The sequence below is a fragment of the Rhinolophus ferrumequinum genome, chromosome 20 (genome assembly GCF_004115265.2).
Source record: "Rhinolophus ferrumequinum isolate MPI-CBG mRhiFer1 chromosome 20, mRhiFer1_v1.p, whole genome shotgun sequence".
Lineage (NCBI taxonomy): Eukaryota > Metazoa > Chordata > Mammalia > Chiroptera > Rhinolophidae > Rhinolophus > Rhinolophus ferrumequinum.
Genome location: NC_046303.1, coordinates 2,364,189 through 2,382,962, shown reverse-complemented (window position 1 = coordinate 2,382,962; position 18,774 = coordinate 2,364,189). Strand labels below are relative to the sequence as shown.

The 18,774-nt window shown below is 55.1% G+C and overlaps 1 protein-coding gene across 8 annotated transcripts in view; it reads left to right on the top strand.

Moving 5' to 3' along the window:
• The window catches only part of DDC (dopa decarboxylase), a 54,638-nt gene that overhangs the window by 19,444 nt on the left and 16,420 nt on the right, over positions 1–18,774 (top strand). For all 8 annotated transcript variants that reach the window (XM_033088166.1, XM_033088163.1, XM_033088164.1 and 5 more), the window contains exons 3-7: positions 1,942–2,055; positions 4,373–4,492; positions 9,525–9,659; positions 12,291–12,434; positions 17,239–17,305. In XM_033088166.1, coding sequence (XP_032944057.1) covers positions 1,942–2,055; positions 4,373–4,492; positions 9,525–9,659; positions 12,291–12,434; positions 17,239–17,305 — 580 coding nt within the window. The remainder of the gene's footprint in view (positions 1–1,941; positions 2,056–4,372; positions 4,493–9,524; positions 9,660–12,290; positions 12,435–17,238; positions 17,306–18,774) is intronic.

Sequence of the window (18,774 nt, the reverse complement as noted above, 5' to 3'; positions counted from 1 at the left end):
CTTCCACAGAGGAATTGGGGGACACAAAACTGCGGACCACACGGGGAGTACGAGAGACTGTGGGATTCTTCACACGCGGTTAGATGGGGGCACTCATCATGCAGAGCTGTGCGGGATGTGCACGGCTGGGGGCAGGGCCCTGGGGGGAATGCCAGCCCGCCTGGTGCTCCCTGTGTGACTGCAGGGAGAGCAGCTAAGATCTCTGGGCGCGACTGGATGGCTAGTGTAGGGACAGCCATCTGGAGTGCTGAGTGTTCGTTGAGACTGAAAGAAAAGGTGCTGGTGTCCTAGACAAGAATCACTCTTGTCCTTTCCCAGGTGTCAGGGCAGGTAGAGAGAGGCCTCCAGGGTTGGAAGGGGCCGGGAGGCCCTGGTCACACTCTGCTCCTGTGGGCCCCTCCCCCCCAGAAACACGGAAAATTATGCTCCATGAATACATTGCTGAGAGTACTCGTATTAACACTATGGAGTGACCTTTTTTCTTTGATCTGAATGTTTACTTTTTCCTTTTGATTTTTAAATGAAATTACAATATTTTCCAGGCCCCTGAAAACACTGTGGGCCTGGCCACTGAGCCTGCTGTTCCTCACGGCCCTCTCTGCCCTCCCCCAGCCTCTCCTGCCTCAGCCCTGCAAGCTCCAGCTGAGCTGAGTGCCCCCCTCCCCAGACCGTTTCCCAGCCCTTCACAGCCCCACAGCCCCCCTGCTCGTTCCTCTGCTGGGAAACCCCTGCTCCTGCCCCCCCATGCCTCACCAGGCTGAATCGCTTTGTCCTCCCAGGGGCCTTCCCTGCCCCCATCCTGCAGATGTGGGGGTGGCCGAGTTGCAGTGGGACCCCGTCTTAAGTCCCCATGACCACAAACCCTGCTGAACTCTCCTGGTGTGGGAGCCCTCCCAGTTGGCTACCTTCACACTCTGGGGTCTCCATGCCACGGCTCACAATGGACAGTTAATAACTGGTGTTATCCGTGAAGGAATGTTTGCCTTTTGGCCCAGACTCAAAGTGACTAACGCTGGCGGAACACCCCCACAGGCTGGGAGAGTCTGAGACAGGCCTGGTGAAGGACACACTGGGGGACACACTGGGGGCGCACTTTGTTTTACCTGAGAGGATGTGTGTGCTCAGAGAGGTGCTTTCCGCGGCCTGAGGTCCCCCGGAAAATCCAAGCAGCTGGCTGTCCTGGGGTGCCCCAGCCCCCATGCAGCCGATATGCGCTGCTGGGCTAAAGAGTGCTGAGGTTGGGGGGGGGGGACAGGCTGCTGGATCGTGTCTCCTGGACAACAAGTAAGAGCTTGTAACCCGAGTGGAGACTGAATGACCATGCCTGGCACCTCCCCTCCTCCTCTGAGGGGTGGGGGTGTCCTCAGGGATTTATTCTGCTCTCATATGACAGGCATGTCATGGACAAGAAATTAAAGAAGCAAAAACTGGGCCATACCCCCACATTTTCTCTCCCCCAACCCCGATCTTCTTCCTAGACTCTGAGATTCTCCCAGCCAGCCACAGTCACCTCGCAGGTCTTCCCATCCCCTGAAAGGGTGTACCTGCATGTCCCCTCCTGCTTCTGATGCCAGGTGTGGCCTCACTGCTGCCTGGCAGGGTTGGGGCACAGAGGGGACCAGGCATCTGAGGGATGTTGGAGCCATGCTGGGCTGGAGGGAAGGAGGTGGCAGTAAGGCCAGTTGAAGAAACCTCAAAAATCAGTCCTTTTTCGTGAATTTTCTGATATACACTGTTTTTGGGGAGCACTTTAGAAAACCAGGCTTCTAACACAAAGAGATGAGCCTCGAGTGCAAGCTGCACCTGACAAGCACACCTGCCCAGAATTTCAAATACAGTGTTGTTGAGAGAACTCACTTGTTGTGGCAAACTCAGGGTCCTGGGTCCTGGGCTGCAGGGGGGTTCCCCTTGTACCCAAGTAACCGCCTGTCTGCCATGCAGGTGACCCACTGGCACAGCCCCTACTTTTTTGCCTACTTTCCCACGGCCAGCTCGTACCCAGCCATGCTCGCGGACATGCTATGTGGAGCCATCGGCTGCATCGGCTTCTCCTGGGTGAGTGACGGGGTGACCCAGGGGCCCTGCTATGGGGACATGCACCTGGCTTCAGAGGGTGACATCAGGTGGCAGTGCCCCTGTGGGAGTGGAGAGGGATTCATCCCCTGGAGAGAGTGCCTCATAAGGAAGTGAAACACAGGGAAATAGAGAGATGGTTCTGGAAGGTTATCCACCAAAAGGCAATCCTGCACAGCTGTGCTTTGGATTAAAATCTGTCCTGGGTTTCTGCAGTCCACGCCTGGAAATCTGCATTTCCACCAAGCGCCCGGAGGCGTTCCAGGTGATCTGCAGTTTGAGAAATGCCACTGCCCATGTCCCATCCCATCTGTTCTCAGGGACAGGCCCCACCCATGAGGAATGCCGGTGATGCAGAACAGGCAGCTCTGGCAATGGGGCCAGCTCCTGCCTCCCCACACACCAGCCCAGCCCCATCTCATTTGGGGACAAAATGCTAGAAAGAGTCCTGCTCAGAAGGGGGGCGGGGCTGGCCCTACCTGTGGCTCTGCTCCCAGCAGAGCCCCACAGGCTGGACGCCCGCTCCCCAGAGGCACAGCGAGGACACAGAGATGCCCCCCCACTGTGTCAGGGCTCCCTGGCTGCTCACCCTGTGGGAACTTCAAGGTGAAGGTCTACCCTTGGCCTGTTGGGTCCGAGTGTCCACTTGCCTGTCCCTCGGCGCTGAGGGGACTCATGTGTTGACTCCACTGAATCAGGGCCTGAGGCGCGGGAAGGAGAGGGCAGTTTATGAACACATGGTGTCCAGCACTGGGACTGTCGCTGCCTGCTCCCCACCCCCCATATGTCCCAGGTTGCTGGAGTGGGGTCAGCAACTGCAGCCCTTCAGGAAGGGTCGGAGCGTCCCCCAGCTCTCTGCCCTGCTCCTTTGTCCGAGGCCACCCTCTCCACGGGGGAGAGGAGGCAGTATGGCCACAGCTTCTGTGACCTCGATGACCTTCCTTCGTATCTGTGGAGCACGCCCCCTTCTGAAGGTGATTTTGTTTCCTTAGATACCGCAGCAGACTCCATCTGCTGGTCCATAGCCAACCTGTCCCTTCAGGGTGATACGGCTTCGATCCCCTCTTGTGTCTGTTCTTTCTGAGAACAGTCTGATTCCTCTGGGACCCTGGAGAGCTGCCACGCCATCTCTAGGCTGTGGTGCTGGCCAAGTGTGGGGTCACTAACAGTGAGTGCAGGTTCTTCTGCCTGGAGCTGGGCTTCGCTGGGATGGGAAGGGCCCTTCTAGGGGGCGGACGAGCAGGAGAGCATTCTGTCGTTCTAACCTGGGGCGCTTCGGGAGCTGGTGGACACGTGGACCTGAGGCCCTGAGCAGCACGGTGGCAAACGCATGGCGGGGTGGGGGGAGGGCTTAGTCCATCCTCAGGCGGCCAAGGCGAACTGCCCTCCGTGTGCAGGAAAGTCCTTAGAGCACCATCTCGAGAGACTCAAACACAAGACCAGTGACCTACCCAAGGCTCCCAGGCGGTTCAGCCACCTAGAGGATACCTCCTGACTGGTCCAGTCCCCTTAGACTCACTGTGACTGTGGACGAGGGTCCAACCAGGAGGCTTTCTAGATCCTTCTGTGAGTAAACTGATGGTTAACTGAGAAGCACGTGGTGCTGGGGCATCCCCACGGCCTACGCCCCCCCCAGCTCCCCACCCCCCATTCTCTCAGGAGTGCTGGTCAGAGCACCTGTTTGAAACATGCTCCTGGCATTCTCATAGCATCTGGGATTGGACAATTTTAACATGGGTCAAGTGGCAGATGAAACCCTGCTGCTGCTCCTGAAATTCTGCATGACCTGGCCCCTTATTCCGACACCAGCCCCTAGAGAACTGTGGCAGAGAAAGGTGGGGGAGGATGACGTGCTCCCCAGTGGACATGTGCAAACCCTTGCACACAGTGGGCACAGGGCTTCCAGTGGCAGGTCTGGGGTCTGAAACTGTGGTTTCCTCCAATCTCAAGTATGGGAGAAACGAGGACACTCGCGGGCCAGGCTCTCAGCACCATGCCGGCCCAGATCATCCCAGTAATGCCTGAGGGCCCTAGACGGAAGGAGGGGACCTGCTGCCAGCCCGGTCTGCGGGTCCCGTCTCCGCCACTGCTTCTCCCTGCCTCTCCAAGATTCACCTCCTCATCTGAATTCCCACCCCTGATGGGCCTCCTGAAAATGTTTAAAACCGTCTGTTAAATTGATAAAATATAAGTGACAGCAGTGATGGAGTATTCCTATCTGTCACATCCCTTTATCAAACTGACAGGAAGCGGAGGGCAGCTGGCCTGTGGTTAATTCCCACCCTCCCTTCCACAACAGGCTGCCAGCCCGGCCTGCACAGAGCTGGAGACGGTGATGATGGACTGGCTGGGGAAGATGCTGCAGCTGCCAGAGGCGTTTTTGGCCGAGAAAGCTGGCGAAGGGGGTGGGGTGATCCAGGTAAGGTGGGGAGGGTGGGGGACCCAGCTCTCTGGGGTGCTGGTTCCACAGAGGGACCACGGCTTCAGAAAAAAGAGGTGTCCTCCTGTTTCTTCTGGAGAGTGAGCAGGGCAGTGCTGCTAGGAAAACCAGATCTAGATTTGATACCAGGTCCTCCAGGGCCCTATTCGTGGTACACAGAATGGTGGCTGTCACTTAGCAGGTGCCTAGTAAGAAACACAGCAGCAACTGGCATTGGTGTTGGGTTCCAGTTGCCAGCCACCCTGCCTGAGCACTTTCCAGATGTTACTTAATTCTCACAACAGCAACATGAATTCGAGGCCATTTCGATCGCCCTATTGTACCTGTGAGGAAACTGAGGCACGGAGAAGGGAGGTAACTTGCCCATAGGTTCCCAGGTGCTAAGTCCCAGAGGTGGGGTCTGAGCCCACATCTGTGTGACGGCAAAGCCATGATCTTCACCACCACGTGGGGCTGTCCTCAGTGAGACAATGGCAGCTGTGGTCACACGCGTCAAAGGCTTCTAGAAAGTGCTGGGCCTATGGGAGCCAGAAGTTCACCTAAAGGTGCTGCCTTTTCTATGCACCAATTTAATTCATTCTCTTCATCTGGCACATACCCTTGAGAGAGACTATGTGCCAAAGCATACGTCAGGGCACGCGGCAGACACAAATGGCAGTGACGGCAGTGTGTCTGTCTGCTCCACCGGGGGCTGCAGCACAAATGCCTCTGAGAAGACTTGGGCTCTGTGCTTTTTTATCTCCTAGCAGCGAAGATGGACTCTACTGAGCCCACCACCCTCCCAGCCACCTTGCCTCTTATCAAGTATATGATGATAATATTGGAAAGCGCTGTTTACTTTGAAACAAAAGGGGATTTCCCTTTTCCGATATTGCCTTCTCAAAGGCTGCAAGAACTAATCAAGGCAGCTGTCACTCTGCCCGCTGGACCACTGAGAGCACTGAGGTACGGATACGCCACCTGGCTGGTGTGGCCAAAGGACACCAGAAGCAAGCTCCTGATTTCCGGACCTGACACTGCTCAGCCAGACCGGCATTTGTCAACTCCCGAATGTCAGTTTTCTGTTGCTGCTGTACCAAATTCTAGTGGCTTCCAACAAAACAAATCTGTCATCTTAGAGTTCGGTAGGTCAAACATCTGACACAGGTCTTCCTGGGCTAAAATTAAGCCTGACACCTTGGAGGCTACAGGCGAGAATCTTTCCTTGACTTTTTTAATTTCTAGAAGCTTCCTATACTCCTTGGCCATGTCCCCTCCCTCATCTTCAAAGCCAGCAGGGCTGCATCTCTCTGACCCTTCCTTCACGGTCACAGTTATTTATCCATCTGACAACGGACGGCTCTCCACTTTTAAGGGTGCATGTGATTAGATTGGGTCCATCCAGTTAATCCAAAATAATCCCCCGGGTTGAGATTCTTAACTTAATCACATCAGCAAGATCCCCTTTTCCAGGTCAGGTAAATAGTCACAAGTTCCAGGATTAAGTCATGGACACCTCTGACTGGTCCTTATTTTGCCGGCCACACAGGATATATCAGTCACTGTGGGGACCTGGAACTGCCCTTAGCAGTTGGATTCAGCAGGTTTTGGGTGGGCCCAGGAATGTGCATTCCGTCGTGCACCTCAGGTCGTTCTGATGCAGAGATCCCAGCCCCGCTCTGCTAAACAGGCCACGTGCTGTGACGGATGGGACTTCTCCAGACCAACGGGCCGCTGTGGCCAGGCTTAGACCCACTGGCTCTGTCCTCATCTGCCTCTCAGGCTTTCCGTATCACGTCACTGATTCTGAGCGGGAAGCTGATGACAAACACTGGCTGCGAGGCCGGCAAAGCTTCCATGTGATGCTGTGACCCAGGCTGGCACTTAACAGCACAGCAACGCTCACGTCCTCACAAATGCAAAGTGTTTCAGGTCCGGGCAGTCTCCTCCTGGTCACAGGTTACGCAGCCTGGCCAACCTTGGGGACAGAGACGACACACTGAGACAGCACGTCCACATGCCCTTCTGGCCTTGGGAAGGGTAAGGGGGCCGCGGCACAGACCGTCCCCCATCTGTGCCCCGTCCGCTCATCCTGGTGGGGCAGGCGGCTTCCAGTCCTGGTCCATTAGCCCTGATTCTCCAGGGGCACACCTATTTCGTGGAACTTTGGGTTGTCACTTTTCAGCCTCCAGATATTATTGAGGGCTGGTTGCATTATAGACAATCTTTTGTGTCCAGGAGGAAAGTGAGCCCCGGAAAGGTAGTGTAGCCGGCCCGAGAGCACAGGCCTGTCAGAAGCGAGCACATACAGCCACGTGCGGGGCCTGTGGTGCCACGCCAATCACGGCAGTGTGCAGCAGTGTGCCTGCTTGGGCTGCGGTGTGCTCATTTTCCAGAGACAATGGCAGCCCTGGCATGGGATGGGATTAATCCTGGCACCTGTTGGCCCAGGGATTCAACATTCTCCTCCTTGGAGCCTAATCTGCTCGGTTTGCTGGACAAGAGCAGACAACGTGTCTGTGTCTGTGTTCCCTTCCCAGCTGGCGAGGCTGATTGATTGTCTGTAATTTGCCCTGGAGCCCCCACTGCAGGGGATGCTGAGCCCCTCAGAGCTGCCTGCACAGGCACACGGACAGGCGTCTGAGTCAAATGGCAAGTCGTCCTCTGAGCTGGGCCAACAGGGCTGCAAAGTGGTCTCTTAATTGGGTTTGAAAGCTCTCATGGAAGAAAAGCCAATTTCCTGCCATGTGTGGCGTGACAACACCCAGGAAACGAAGGGGCAGTTCTGCTCACAGCATCAGCGGCCCAGCTCCGCTCTCACCAGTGCTTCCTTCTGCCTCTTGGCGGGTTTGCCATGGCAACCTTTGTCTGCTGCCGTCAGCGAAGGTGTCATTATGCTCTCTGAGCACAAGACTAGTCACCCCCTGCCATCCCTCCCTCATCCCTCCACAGGGATCTGCTTCCAACAAAGGGCTCAGAAATCCACGTGTCTTCCTGCTCCTCTCGGCCTGGGCACTGGGTGCTCGAGTGACAAGTATGTCTTTGGGCATTTTTAAAATCAGTTTTCGTTGCCTGAAGGAGGAGACTTTTCTCTCAGGATGTGGACAGAGCCCAAAGGAAACCCCTAATGAACTGGCATGGTGATTCTAAGCTTTTCCTTAGGATGCAGTTAGGAGGGGACTGGACATTTGGGGGGGTCACCTGACTCCAGGGCCTCAGGTAGAAGGTGGGGTTTGGAGAGAAGCCACAAGCCCACATGAGTGCTGGGGTGACAGGGCCCCAACCAGGACCTGTGCCTTCAATACGCTTTTCACGGTCCAGGTCCACTGAGGACAAATGAGGCAAAGGACGGGTTCATGACATGCAGCATGTGGGGGCACAGGAGGAATGTGGCCGCCCGACAGGGGTGCCCGGTGCCCACCCTCAGAGAGCTCCGATGCCCTGCGGGAGCTGCCTCACCACGTCTAAAACCGGGTGGCCTAAAACCACACCGAAAACCTGTTAGTGAAAATACGAACTGAAGAAAATGTCGAACCCTGTTCAGAGGCTGAAGTAAGAAGATTACATATGTGTATACATGTCCACCCATCAGAGCTACAGAACTCCAAGTAAATGTACTGATCTTTAAATTTCACCCGTCTTCCCAAAGGATATGAGTTCAAAGAAGAAGTAAATGTATTAAATTGGTAATAAAAATAGGAAATCAGGATCAATGAAGGGAGAATAAAAAGTTAACGAGAGGATTTTTCGTTGTATATTTCTCTATAAAACTCTAAAATCTTACCGGTCTCCACCTTTAACGTTGTTTTCTTTCCAGTGTTAATCGTGTTTAGCGCCTGGGTCTCTCCTAAGATTTACTTCAGACACTGTGACAAGCAGAGAGAACAGGGAAAGTTGCTCATAGATGTGTGTGTGTGAGGGGGGCCGCCAGCCTGGAAGGGACCAGTGTGGGCTCCTCCTAACCGTGCCCCTCGCTAGCCTCTGTCTTGGGGCAACTGAACCCCTCCGAGCATGGGTGACCCACCTGAAGATGGGGACAAAATTAGAAAACAGGACTGTCTGGCTAATTAAATGGGCTAGCCAGGTGGGTGCTGAGTCCGTATTACCTGTCATCCACTCCCAACCTCAGAGCAGTAAACTTTGCACCGTTCTTTGCCAGAATGAGTTGTTGGCATCCCTTGTGTGCATTTGCTCAGGCTGCCATCACGGAGTCCCACGGACAGGGTGGCTTAAACACTAGATGTTTATTGTCTCACAATGCTAGAGGCTAGAGGTCCGAGTGACGTGGCGGCAGGGTTGGTTTCGCCTGAAGCTTCTGTCCTTGCCTTCAGATGGTGACCTCTTCTCTGTGTGCATGCTACCTGGGCCCTCCTGGGTCCTCAGCTCTTCCTCTTCTAAGGACACCAGTCGGTGTGTATTAGGGCCCATGCTAAAGACCTCCTGTAAATGTAGTGATGTCTTTGAGGCGCATAACTCCAAATATGGTCCCATTCTGAGGTCTTGGAGTTTAGGACTTCAACATATGACATTTGGGAGGACACAGTTCAAGCCATAGCTTTGGGGGTGGAAGGAAAATCTTCTGAGGCAGTTTCAGAGTGTCGAGGAAAATATACCCCCTTTGTAAGTAGATGCAAACGTGTCTGCCCCAGTTGTCACTGACACAGAGCTGGGTTTCGATGCTGGCCCCTGGGCCCTGTCCCCTCCTCAGAGGGACATGGGAGTGGCACCGACTGAGGATTTGTGGGAAGTGCCTGCAAAGCGGGTCTGTGACACCTGGTGCATGCCGAGTGCTCAGAAATGCGGGCTATTATGTTACGGAAAATAGACAACCTGCTGTTGAAATAATGATAAGAGCTGAAGTGGCCGTCACAGGTGTCCAGAGTTTTCCTGCGTAAAGGAGCATGGGCTTTGCAGTTTCAGGTTCATCTCTTAAGAAAAACACAGCGAGTTCGTAGTATACCTCCCCACAGTTTAGATGTGGATTCCTTTGCTGTGTGCTTTGAAGCTCACTTCCATCTTTCCTTTGATGTAGGGAAGTGCCAGTGAAGCCACTCTGATGTCCCTGCTGGCCGCTCGGGCCAAAGTGACAAAGCGCCTGCAGGCCGCCTCCCCGGGCCTGACGGAAGCTGCTGTCCTGGAAAAGCTGGTGGCCTACTCCTCAGATCAAGTGAGTGTGTGCCGTGGAAGCCCCACGGAGCCACCAAGATCTCAGTGTTTCGCGTCCAGTGGGAACCAAGACTGTGCGGTGTCCCATCCCATCTACGAGCAGTGGCTCAGGTGTCACTGAGATACCCACCTGCACTGGAGAGGACGGGTGGGTGCAGGTGGGACCTCAACAAATCCAGGGGAAGGTGAACATGCTCTGCGGTCCCTGGGACCAGGTCTGCGGTCACCTGCACTGCCTTTCCCCGCGATTGCCTGGCTGCCTTCAGAGCGGCCATGCGGAGACGTGGCACATGGGACTCAGAGACCTGGGCTTGTATCCCAGCTCTGCTGTTTTAAGTGTCGTGATCTCAGGCAACTCGTGCACATTCTCTGAGCTGGTTTTCCCCGTCACACGGGGACACAAGCCCCTGCCCCTTGGTGCTGCTGCCCTGTCAGCGAGTGGCTGCCATCTCAGGAACTTTGCAAATAGGAGCATCTAGTGTGATTCCACTGAGCAGTACGTTTGAAGAAGGTTAAAAAAAAAAAAAGAATTGTGTGAGGTGGAACAGAAGGAAAGAGACTTGGTTGGCGGGAAGTACCTCCAAGAGGTAAACTCCAGTCCTGAGGGTTCAGCAGACACGCGAGGGCCGCACCCTCAGTGTGGGATCCCACAAGGAGGGGCGCCTTCCTGCTGCCGGCACCCTTGTCTTTAAGGCATTGTAAGCCAGGCACCTCAACGGTGACAGCCCTGTCCCAGTTAGCAATACGTGCAGCCTGGGATCAGTGCAACCCTCAGACTTCAGTGCTTCATCCGGAGGCTTGTCTCCCCGTGTGTGGCTCCATGCCACACATCAGAACCCTACACCATTCACTTACATTTCTCTCTCCCTGTTCCCCAGAAGTACACGCGGGGATTGGGGAAAATGCATGTGTCTGCATTCAATGGATAGATGTTGACCTAGGCTGCAGTGAAGGTTAGGGTGTACCCTTTCCCAGGGGGCCTTCTGCTGAAAATGAGTTGTGTTCTCGGTTCTCCCAAGGGTGCTGCGTGGCTGGTACCACTCCAGCCACACGGGGGTTACATGAAGTCGTCAGTGCCGTGGGCTCGAGCATCACTGCGCTGTGGCTCTCCAGTCCGCTTCCCCGGGAGAAGGGGCTGCCGAGGGGCTTGAGGTGTTCACTGTTTATGGGGGGGCTGCTCTCTCGGGAAACCTGCGGGAGTGAGGGAAGCAGGGTGCGGCTGGAAGGACCAAGCACGTATGTGGCCTCTGCTAAATCCTGGCCTGGCCTGGGGGCGCCGCGCGGCGTATGAGCTGTCCCACCTGGAGGCAAGGAGCCAGCCGTTTGTACCTCTGTACAGTCAGTCCTGGGGGACTGGGTGTAGCAGGTGCGGCTGTCAACAGAGAAGGAGCAGCTGGCAGCCATAAGCAGCTACCATCCGTCACAGCTGGGGGTGGACACCAGGCCAGGCAAGGGGACCTGGGTAGGACGACCAAAGCCTCCTCTTCAGGAGTTAGGTGCACGGACACAAAGCCATGTTTCATGGACAATCTACAACACCACTGGCTTTAGTGACAAATCCTGTTGTCAGTGCCTCCCAGTGCCCCAGTCTCTGCTGCACCAGCCGTCCTGACATGTCTTACCTCTGATCAGCTCATGCTGCGTTGAATCCCGTTTCAAGTCTGTGCAGCCCCAGCAGGCTTAGGTCAGGGTGTTGGTGGTAAACTTACAACCTGATCACCTCACCCGTCATCTGAAGGAAAAGAACGCACCAGGTTCATGAAGAGAACACCTGAGAGTCATCCGTTCCATAGCTGATTTTCGAGCTGCCTTTGAAAAGAGTAGGAATGGTGGCTTGTTAAGTGCCCTCTGTGCCAGACGCCGTACCAGGAATCCACGTCAGTGCTGGTCGTTTTCACAGCTGTGCTTCGGAGTATCTGTTATGTTCTGATTGAGGACGTGAAGCCGTAGCGGTTCACTGTGGTATCTGCCAAGGTCACAGGCGGGGGGCCGGAGTCGACCAAGGCCCCCAGTGCTCCGAAGCCTGAGCTGCCCACGGGGCCCACAGGATGACCACAGGGAGGCGCGAGGCCCAGGCCCAAGACAGGGTGGAGTGGGACAGTGGTGGGTGGCAAGGCAGAGGGTGGTGACTGCAATAGGAGCTGGCTTTCCTGGGAGTCCCTGAGAGAGGAGGGACCCACCACCCAGTGAGGATGCCATGTCCTGGCTCCTTTGCTCCAGACACTACATACTGAGCATCTGTTGACTGACCTGGCCTCCAGGCTGCCCAGGCCCCCCGAACCCCAGTGACAGGAAGGGCCCAGATTTGAATCCAGGTTGTTTAACTTCACTTCTGGGGTGTGTTTTCCAAGATCTCATGGCTTACTCTAGAATTCAAACCAATGAGTGACAAGTGTCACCAATGTTGACCCAGCACTTTCACCCTCACAAGTGTCTGATTCACTAAATGAAAAAGCAAGAGCCCACAGGACGTGAAACAACTCCAGGAAAGAAGGTGTGGTTGGGGGGTCAGGGGATGCCTCTGCCTCCTTGTTGCCAGATGAAGGGGGCGGGATAGGGGGGCCTCTCTGCAGAGCTGGGGGCTTATGGCGCCTGCGTGGAGTGTGGATCTAACTCTGTGCTTTCTTCCCAGGCCCACTCCTCCGTGGAAAGAGCCGGATTAATTGGTGGAGTGAAATTAAAAGCCATCCCTTCAGATGACAAGTTTGCCATGCGTGCTTCTGCTCTGCAGGAGGCCCTGGAGAGAGACAAGGCCGCTGGCCTGATTCCTTTCTTTGTAAGTCCAACAGCACCTCTGCATAGGGGCCCCTGGGAGTTCTGAGCCCGCCTGGGCCTGGGGTAGGGCCCGGGAGCCAGGCCACTTTCAGGCTGCAGAGGCAGTCACAGGCCAGGTGGCACTTGTGCTGTCAGCCTGCCCCTCCTTGAGGACGGCTGGAGGAAGAGTCCACTTATTTTTCCTTCTGCTGCATGAATCTCAGCACTAAGCAGAGAACCCCAGCCTGGAGGATTCTGCTAAGGTGAGACGTCTTGTTTCCGCTTCCTGTGAAAGTGCCACCATGCCGTCGCACGGTGACTGTTCTTTGTGCCATCTGTGATGGTTCTAGATGCTCTGTCATGAGCACTGTGTGACAGACGAGTGAACCGAATGAAAAATAAAGCCCAGAAGGCCTGGCCCCTAGATCAGTGTTCTCAGTAGATACCAAGACACGGTGTCCGTGAGAGATGCAAGCAAGCAGTCAAGTCAGTGAAATGTCTCACTAGCCAAGCAGCACCTGCTTTTCTCGTGTGCAGATAGGCATTTTCCAGGGGGGAAGACATCGTGGGCGTGGCCGCTCGAGCCTGGGAATTGTCACCCCCGGTGTGGCCGTGGCCGCATGTGCAGTCATGTGGGATGGCAAATAGAACGTATTGAGGCAGCAGCACCGTGGTGTTCACCTGGCTGCACATGGGAACCACTGGGCACCGGAGGGGAAGTACCGCTGCCCAGGCCCACCCAGCCCATGGTACCAGAATCCCCGGGGATGGAGCGGGCACTGGGACCGGTTCCCAGCAACTCGGGGTCCTCACGCACGTCCAGGAAATGCTGCTCAGCAGGCACGCTCGTCTGCTGGGCATTTCATTTCCCAGTTGTCAGAGCCACACACCGTGATAGACAGCGAAGCTGCAGAGATGTGGAAGATCCCAGGGGGTTGGAGGAGACGCAACTGATGTGTTGTTATCTTAAACCAGCAGCTGCGGGACGAAAGGGAGACAGGCGGGCCCAGACCCAGAGGGGCTGCGGCTTGAGCCTGGACTTACGGATCTAGTGGTTCTAATTCTGCTCGGGCATGTGGCTCTGGGCTTCATTCTGAGATGCATGTCACCTTCATTAGGTGCTCAGGGGGTTGCAGACCCTCACCATCCGACACCCCCTGCTGAGAGTGAGGGCACATTTGGCAGCTTTGGACCTGGAGGCCGGATCTTTGCCCTCCAGGAACTCGTTGGGACTGTGATCAGTCCCCTGGCTTCCATCTGATGGTTTGCTCTCCCTACGTGACAAGGTCAGGCCGCAGGCAGAAGGCAGTGCCTGCAGGACATACATCTGAGCAGAGCGGGCAGGTCGATAGGTAAGGGAGGCAGAAGAGAAGGCTCTGGAAGGGAGCGTGTGCTGGCGGCAGGGACGCCCAGGCTCAGAGACGGGGCGCCTGCCCAGTGCTCCTCCCTCTCCTCCACATAAATGTGATTACACCTCTGCAGAGCGGCTAAAATCAGGTTAGCGGCACCGAGCTGAGCCGGGGGGGTCAGAGCCTGGAGCAGAGCAGGTGCTCAGCATTCAAGTGGCGTCTGGGAGTCAGGACAGGCTGACTGGCAGGAGTCTGGAACACTGAGCACACAGGGCCACCTGGCACGTCCTTGCTGAGAGCCTGGGTGCCCCCTGCCCACCCACTGGCCCTCCTCGTGGGCTACTGGGGGCTTGAGTTGGTTGGAAGGGACTCTGGCACAGCCCCGGGTGCTGGGTCCTTTAACTGTAAAAACAGCAAGAGTTGACCAGACCTGCTCCCCACCTTTGCGTGCCCGGCCCCCTGTGCATCCTTGACCCACCTCCAGAGTCGCCCTTAGGTCAGGGTAAAGCAAGGGGCACAACCAAGGCCCACGCATAAGGTTGTTGTGACAACTGAATGTCATATCTGCAAAGCCCAGGCCTCAGAGGAACCAGAAGAGGTCCCCTCTTCTCGTTTTCTACTAAGGCCACTCCCAGGACTAGGCAGGATTGATGGTTTTTACAAAATGCTCTAGGCTCAGAACAAAAACATCCATAATTACATAAAAATCTAAGAATAGACGTTTATATTAACCAAAATCTCATCCTAAGAGACAAACAATATTAATTTTTGGTGAACGTTATTCTAGTACTCTTCTGTGCATACATTCATAGAAAATCATTTTAACAAGGGGATATTTAATGTTTATATCATTTAAAAACAGAAGTGATTTCATTTCATTCAATTAGAATTTAACTGAGGAAAAGGAGACGAAATGGAAGGAATTGCTGAGTGACAGATACGTCATTCCTAAGAGACTCTTAAAATTGAGAAAATAAATCACAAGAGACATTAAGATGGTTGAATCATGCTGTGTTTTTTTTTAACTACATAATTTTTTACTATTCTTTTAATGACAGACAAAGCATTTTAGTACTCAGTTATATCTCAGGAAGAAATTGCAAATACCAGAGAAAAATAACACACTGACTGGAATTCCCACGCAATGACTCTTTAGTCAAAAGAAACACAGGCAGAGAAGGGCAGCCCCCGACGGGAGAGCGCCCGCAGAGGTGCAGAGGAAAGGAAAGCGGAGGTGTGGGCCATGTGAGCCACTGACACCTTACCAGTAGGTGTCCAGTGCGTCTGGGTTGTACGTGAGGAAACCCAAGCCCAGCCAGGTGCCAACGTGGCAGAGCTGGGCTTCCCACTCGGGTCTTTCTGCCCCAAGCGCTTGGCTTAAATGTTTCTGTTAGTCAGGCCTTTTCATTTTCTGTGCTTCTGATGCATTGACGTCTGGGGCCTTGCGGCTCTGGAGGCCTACTTCACCCCCCCCCCCCCCCCCCGCCCCAACCGCGCCCAGGGCTAGCCGACAACCAGAGGAAGCAAAGGACTCCCTTGCCAGTGAACCTTTTATATGCAAACAGCCACTCCAGAGCCCACAGGGCCCCTCCACCCCCTCTGGGGGCCCTCACACCCAGGGCCACCCTCCCTCTGCCCTGGTCACCCAGGACCAGACGACGAGAACAGGCCCTGTGCCCCACAGCCCACTGAAAGAATTCAAACTCTCCAATCCTAGGCCTGCTCGGCTGCCTCGCCCGATCCTTCTGGCGAAACCACAGTAAAGACTCTCACCCCCATTCCCCCATCCCCCATCCCCCTGACCGACCCTGGTGCTTCCCCGTGTGGCCTGCGTGGCATGGGTGCCCCTCGTCCTGGGAACTTCGAATGGCAGTCGCCACCTGATGTGTTGGCCTCGCCGTGCCCGAACGATAATAAAACCTTCAAGGCACTCTGCTCTTGCCAGGCCTGAGAGCAGCCTCGCGGGCCTGACTCCCTTGGGTGTGCCTCCCGGATGCACGCGCCTGCCATAGAGGGTCCAGGACTTGCTTTGGCACCACTTCCTGCCCTCGGGCAGGGGACAGCTCTGGTGCCCAGGCAGTGGCTCTCCAGCCAACGACTGGGTCGTGCCAGCAGAGAACCAGGGCGTGTCAGCTGAGCCACCCCCAGGACAACACGATGCCCCCTTAGAGAGGGCTGGGCTCTCTGGGAGGTGCACTCGGTGTTCCGGGCAAACGTAGGTGGTTGTAGATGAAATGGGACCAGGAAGACCGCCAACAGTGTCCCAGGTTGATGAGATGCATGCGTTTCCACCCTCCCCAGCTCTGTTCTCGTGGCACACAGCGTTGCTAGGGTCTTAGTGGGGCGGAGGGCTCAATAACGGCTGCACAGATTGGATGAGATTTCACACTTTTGTCATATCTCAGGAGAAACCTCATTATCCAGACAGTACCTGACATCATAAGTCAGTTAGGCCTGTTGGTAAACATGAAAGGCTTATCGTAAACATAACTGCTTTTTGATCATTTGCAGAGTTTGCATTCAGCACCTAGGCTGTGTCCAGCAAAGCACCAGTTCCTAGTGGTGCAGAGAAATAAGACGTGGACTCTGGTATTAGAGCTTTGAGGGTCTAGAGAGAGAGAGAGACAGAAAGCCTTGCGCGTGGTGATGGCACAACCAGTTGGTGCATGTGTTGTCACAGGGCCACAGGATGTTCAGAGACCAAGAGAAGCAGGGGAATCCACTGCTTCTGGGGAAACCACTCCATGTCCCCAGATGTGTGACAACGGGCAGGTGCTCAGCACTTGCTCAGAACACAACGTTAAGAGTTATTTCCAACATCGCAGGGCTGTCTCATGAATCTCCTCAGGAGAGCAAATCTCCTGGAGGGTTGGAGTTAATCTTCAGGAATATGGTTCAGAGAGAGGAAGGCAGCCGATGACAACCAGTGAGTGACAGGCAGCCAGACTCCCGCGGTGGCTCTGAACCCACCCAAAGGCTCTTTGTTCTAGAAGAAGCAGTCCAGCATGTCCTGCTGGGCACTCATCATTGCCAGTGTCTATTCTGCACACACACACACACACGTGTGCACACACACACAGACATGTGCACCGACACATACACAGGCACACACACAGACACACACGTACACAGACACACTCACACATACACACACAGACACACACGCACACACACACTCACTAAGGAAAGACCCAGACCTACTTCAGAGGAGGTACGATAGCCAACATGTACGCTCTGTCACTAACGCAGAGCACGGGGCCCTGGCCGCTCCGTCTCTGCCCCTCGGCGCACGGGCCTGGCTCCTTCTCAAGGTGTTACGATGCTTCCAGCACCGATGAGTGTGCGCTCAGAGCCCCGTCTCCACCCGGCGGTCACCACGCACCACACACAGAAGTCTGGGCGGTGGTTATCCCCAGGCAGGTTGTAACCGTGACCAAGACGTGGGGCTCACAGGGTCGTCTGCTCTTTACTCTCCAGGTGGTGGCCACGCTGGGAACCACATCGTGCTGCTCCTTTGACCGGCTTTCAGAAGTGGGTCCCATCTGTAAGTACCCGCTACGTTTTCTTCTGGAGGAAGTTCTTGATACGTGCGGAGTTTCATAGACTCTCCTCCCCAATATTAACTTAATATTATAACAAGCAGAATATAACATACACTACAATGTCAACATAATGCAACTTAGCATCATGATGGTTTGCCAAACTCTTTTTTCATTTGCAATAACGCAAACCGCACGAGCTGGAAGTCCACATACCAGAATTTGGACAAATTGGACAAGAGCAGGGCTTAGCTTTACCAACACACTGTTTATTTCAAAAGCCAGCTGTTGCTCGCAGTCTAAAGTGACATCAGTGCAAGGCTGACTGCCCCATTAGAGGAGAGGAGAATACACTCTCCAAACCCCAGCACACCCTTCCCGAGGGCCGCGTACACATAGCGTGAGACCACCCGCCCTTGAAGTAAGTTTTCCAGCATCTTTTCTAGCCTTCTTGAGATTACTGAATGTAGTTAAGCAAATTGCTTAAAGCGATTAAGCAAATCAATACCCGAACACTGGGTTTCTCCAAAGAAGAATCTGAGCTTCACGCCCATTACTCACCACCTCCTCCCCGCCTCCAGCACGTAGGTTTTCTCCTAGACACAGGAATTCAGTGTGGTTCAAAGGTGACCGTGGCTGTAAGGCGGGTTGAGAGCTAGCCCTGGGATGGGTTTCGGTGGCCTGTCACCGGTGGAGGCCCCGGCTCCTGAAATCCCGTTTCTCTGTCCTGGGGACATGACGCTCTGGGAGGAGCTAAGCATGAGAAGGTCCCTGGAGCTGGTCACACCCCAGGACCGCACTGCAGCTTGTGCCGGTCTCAGGCGAACCCCTGGTTACTGGCTCACCCTCTGTGTGGCCCCACCACGTTTCTCCCCTCTCCTAACCCGGGGTCCGCCATGGTCCATACTTAGGGAGGGGACCCCTTCTCCAGCGCTGTGGGTGACAGCATGGGGCACGGCCTTGGTCACAGGTGAGCCGTGGTGCAGCCCAGGCCCACCGCTCAAACCTGTGCGCCTTCATTTCTGAGTTGCATCCGTCACGTACACGGGAAAGCAACGCTTGTGAAATGATAGCGTCTCCTTCACAGGAGTCTTTAAAGGACAAATTAGTGCTGTGGCTGTGAGCACTGGGGTATGTGGGTGGGGGTCCCGGGGCACATGGATGGGGACAATGGTGGCTGGGACAGTGGCACGAGGATGGCTGGGAGGGGCTGCAGCTGATGGAGGGTGAGGCCTGGGTGCTGGTGGACCTTGTCCTGGGCATGTAAGTCCTGTGCTCAGGCCTCGGGGTCTTGGTGACCCAAAACAGTCAGAGGGTCCAGAGGCAGGTCGTGATGTCAGCTGGTGACACCAGATGGAGCACAGGGCTGGTGCGATGGCTCTTTGCCTTCCGTGGAAAGGAGAGAAGCCCATTCAGAGGCCGCTCCCACGGGCGTCTGAGTTCCTTCTGCTGGAGTTTTAGGCCAGGAAAGTTT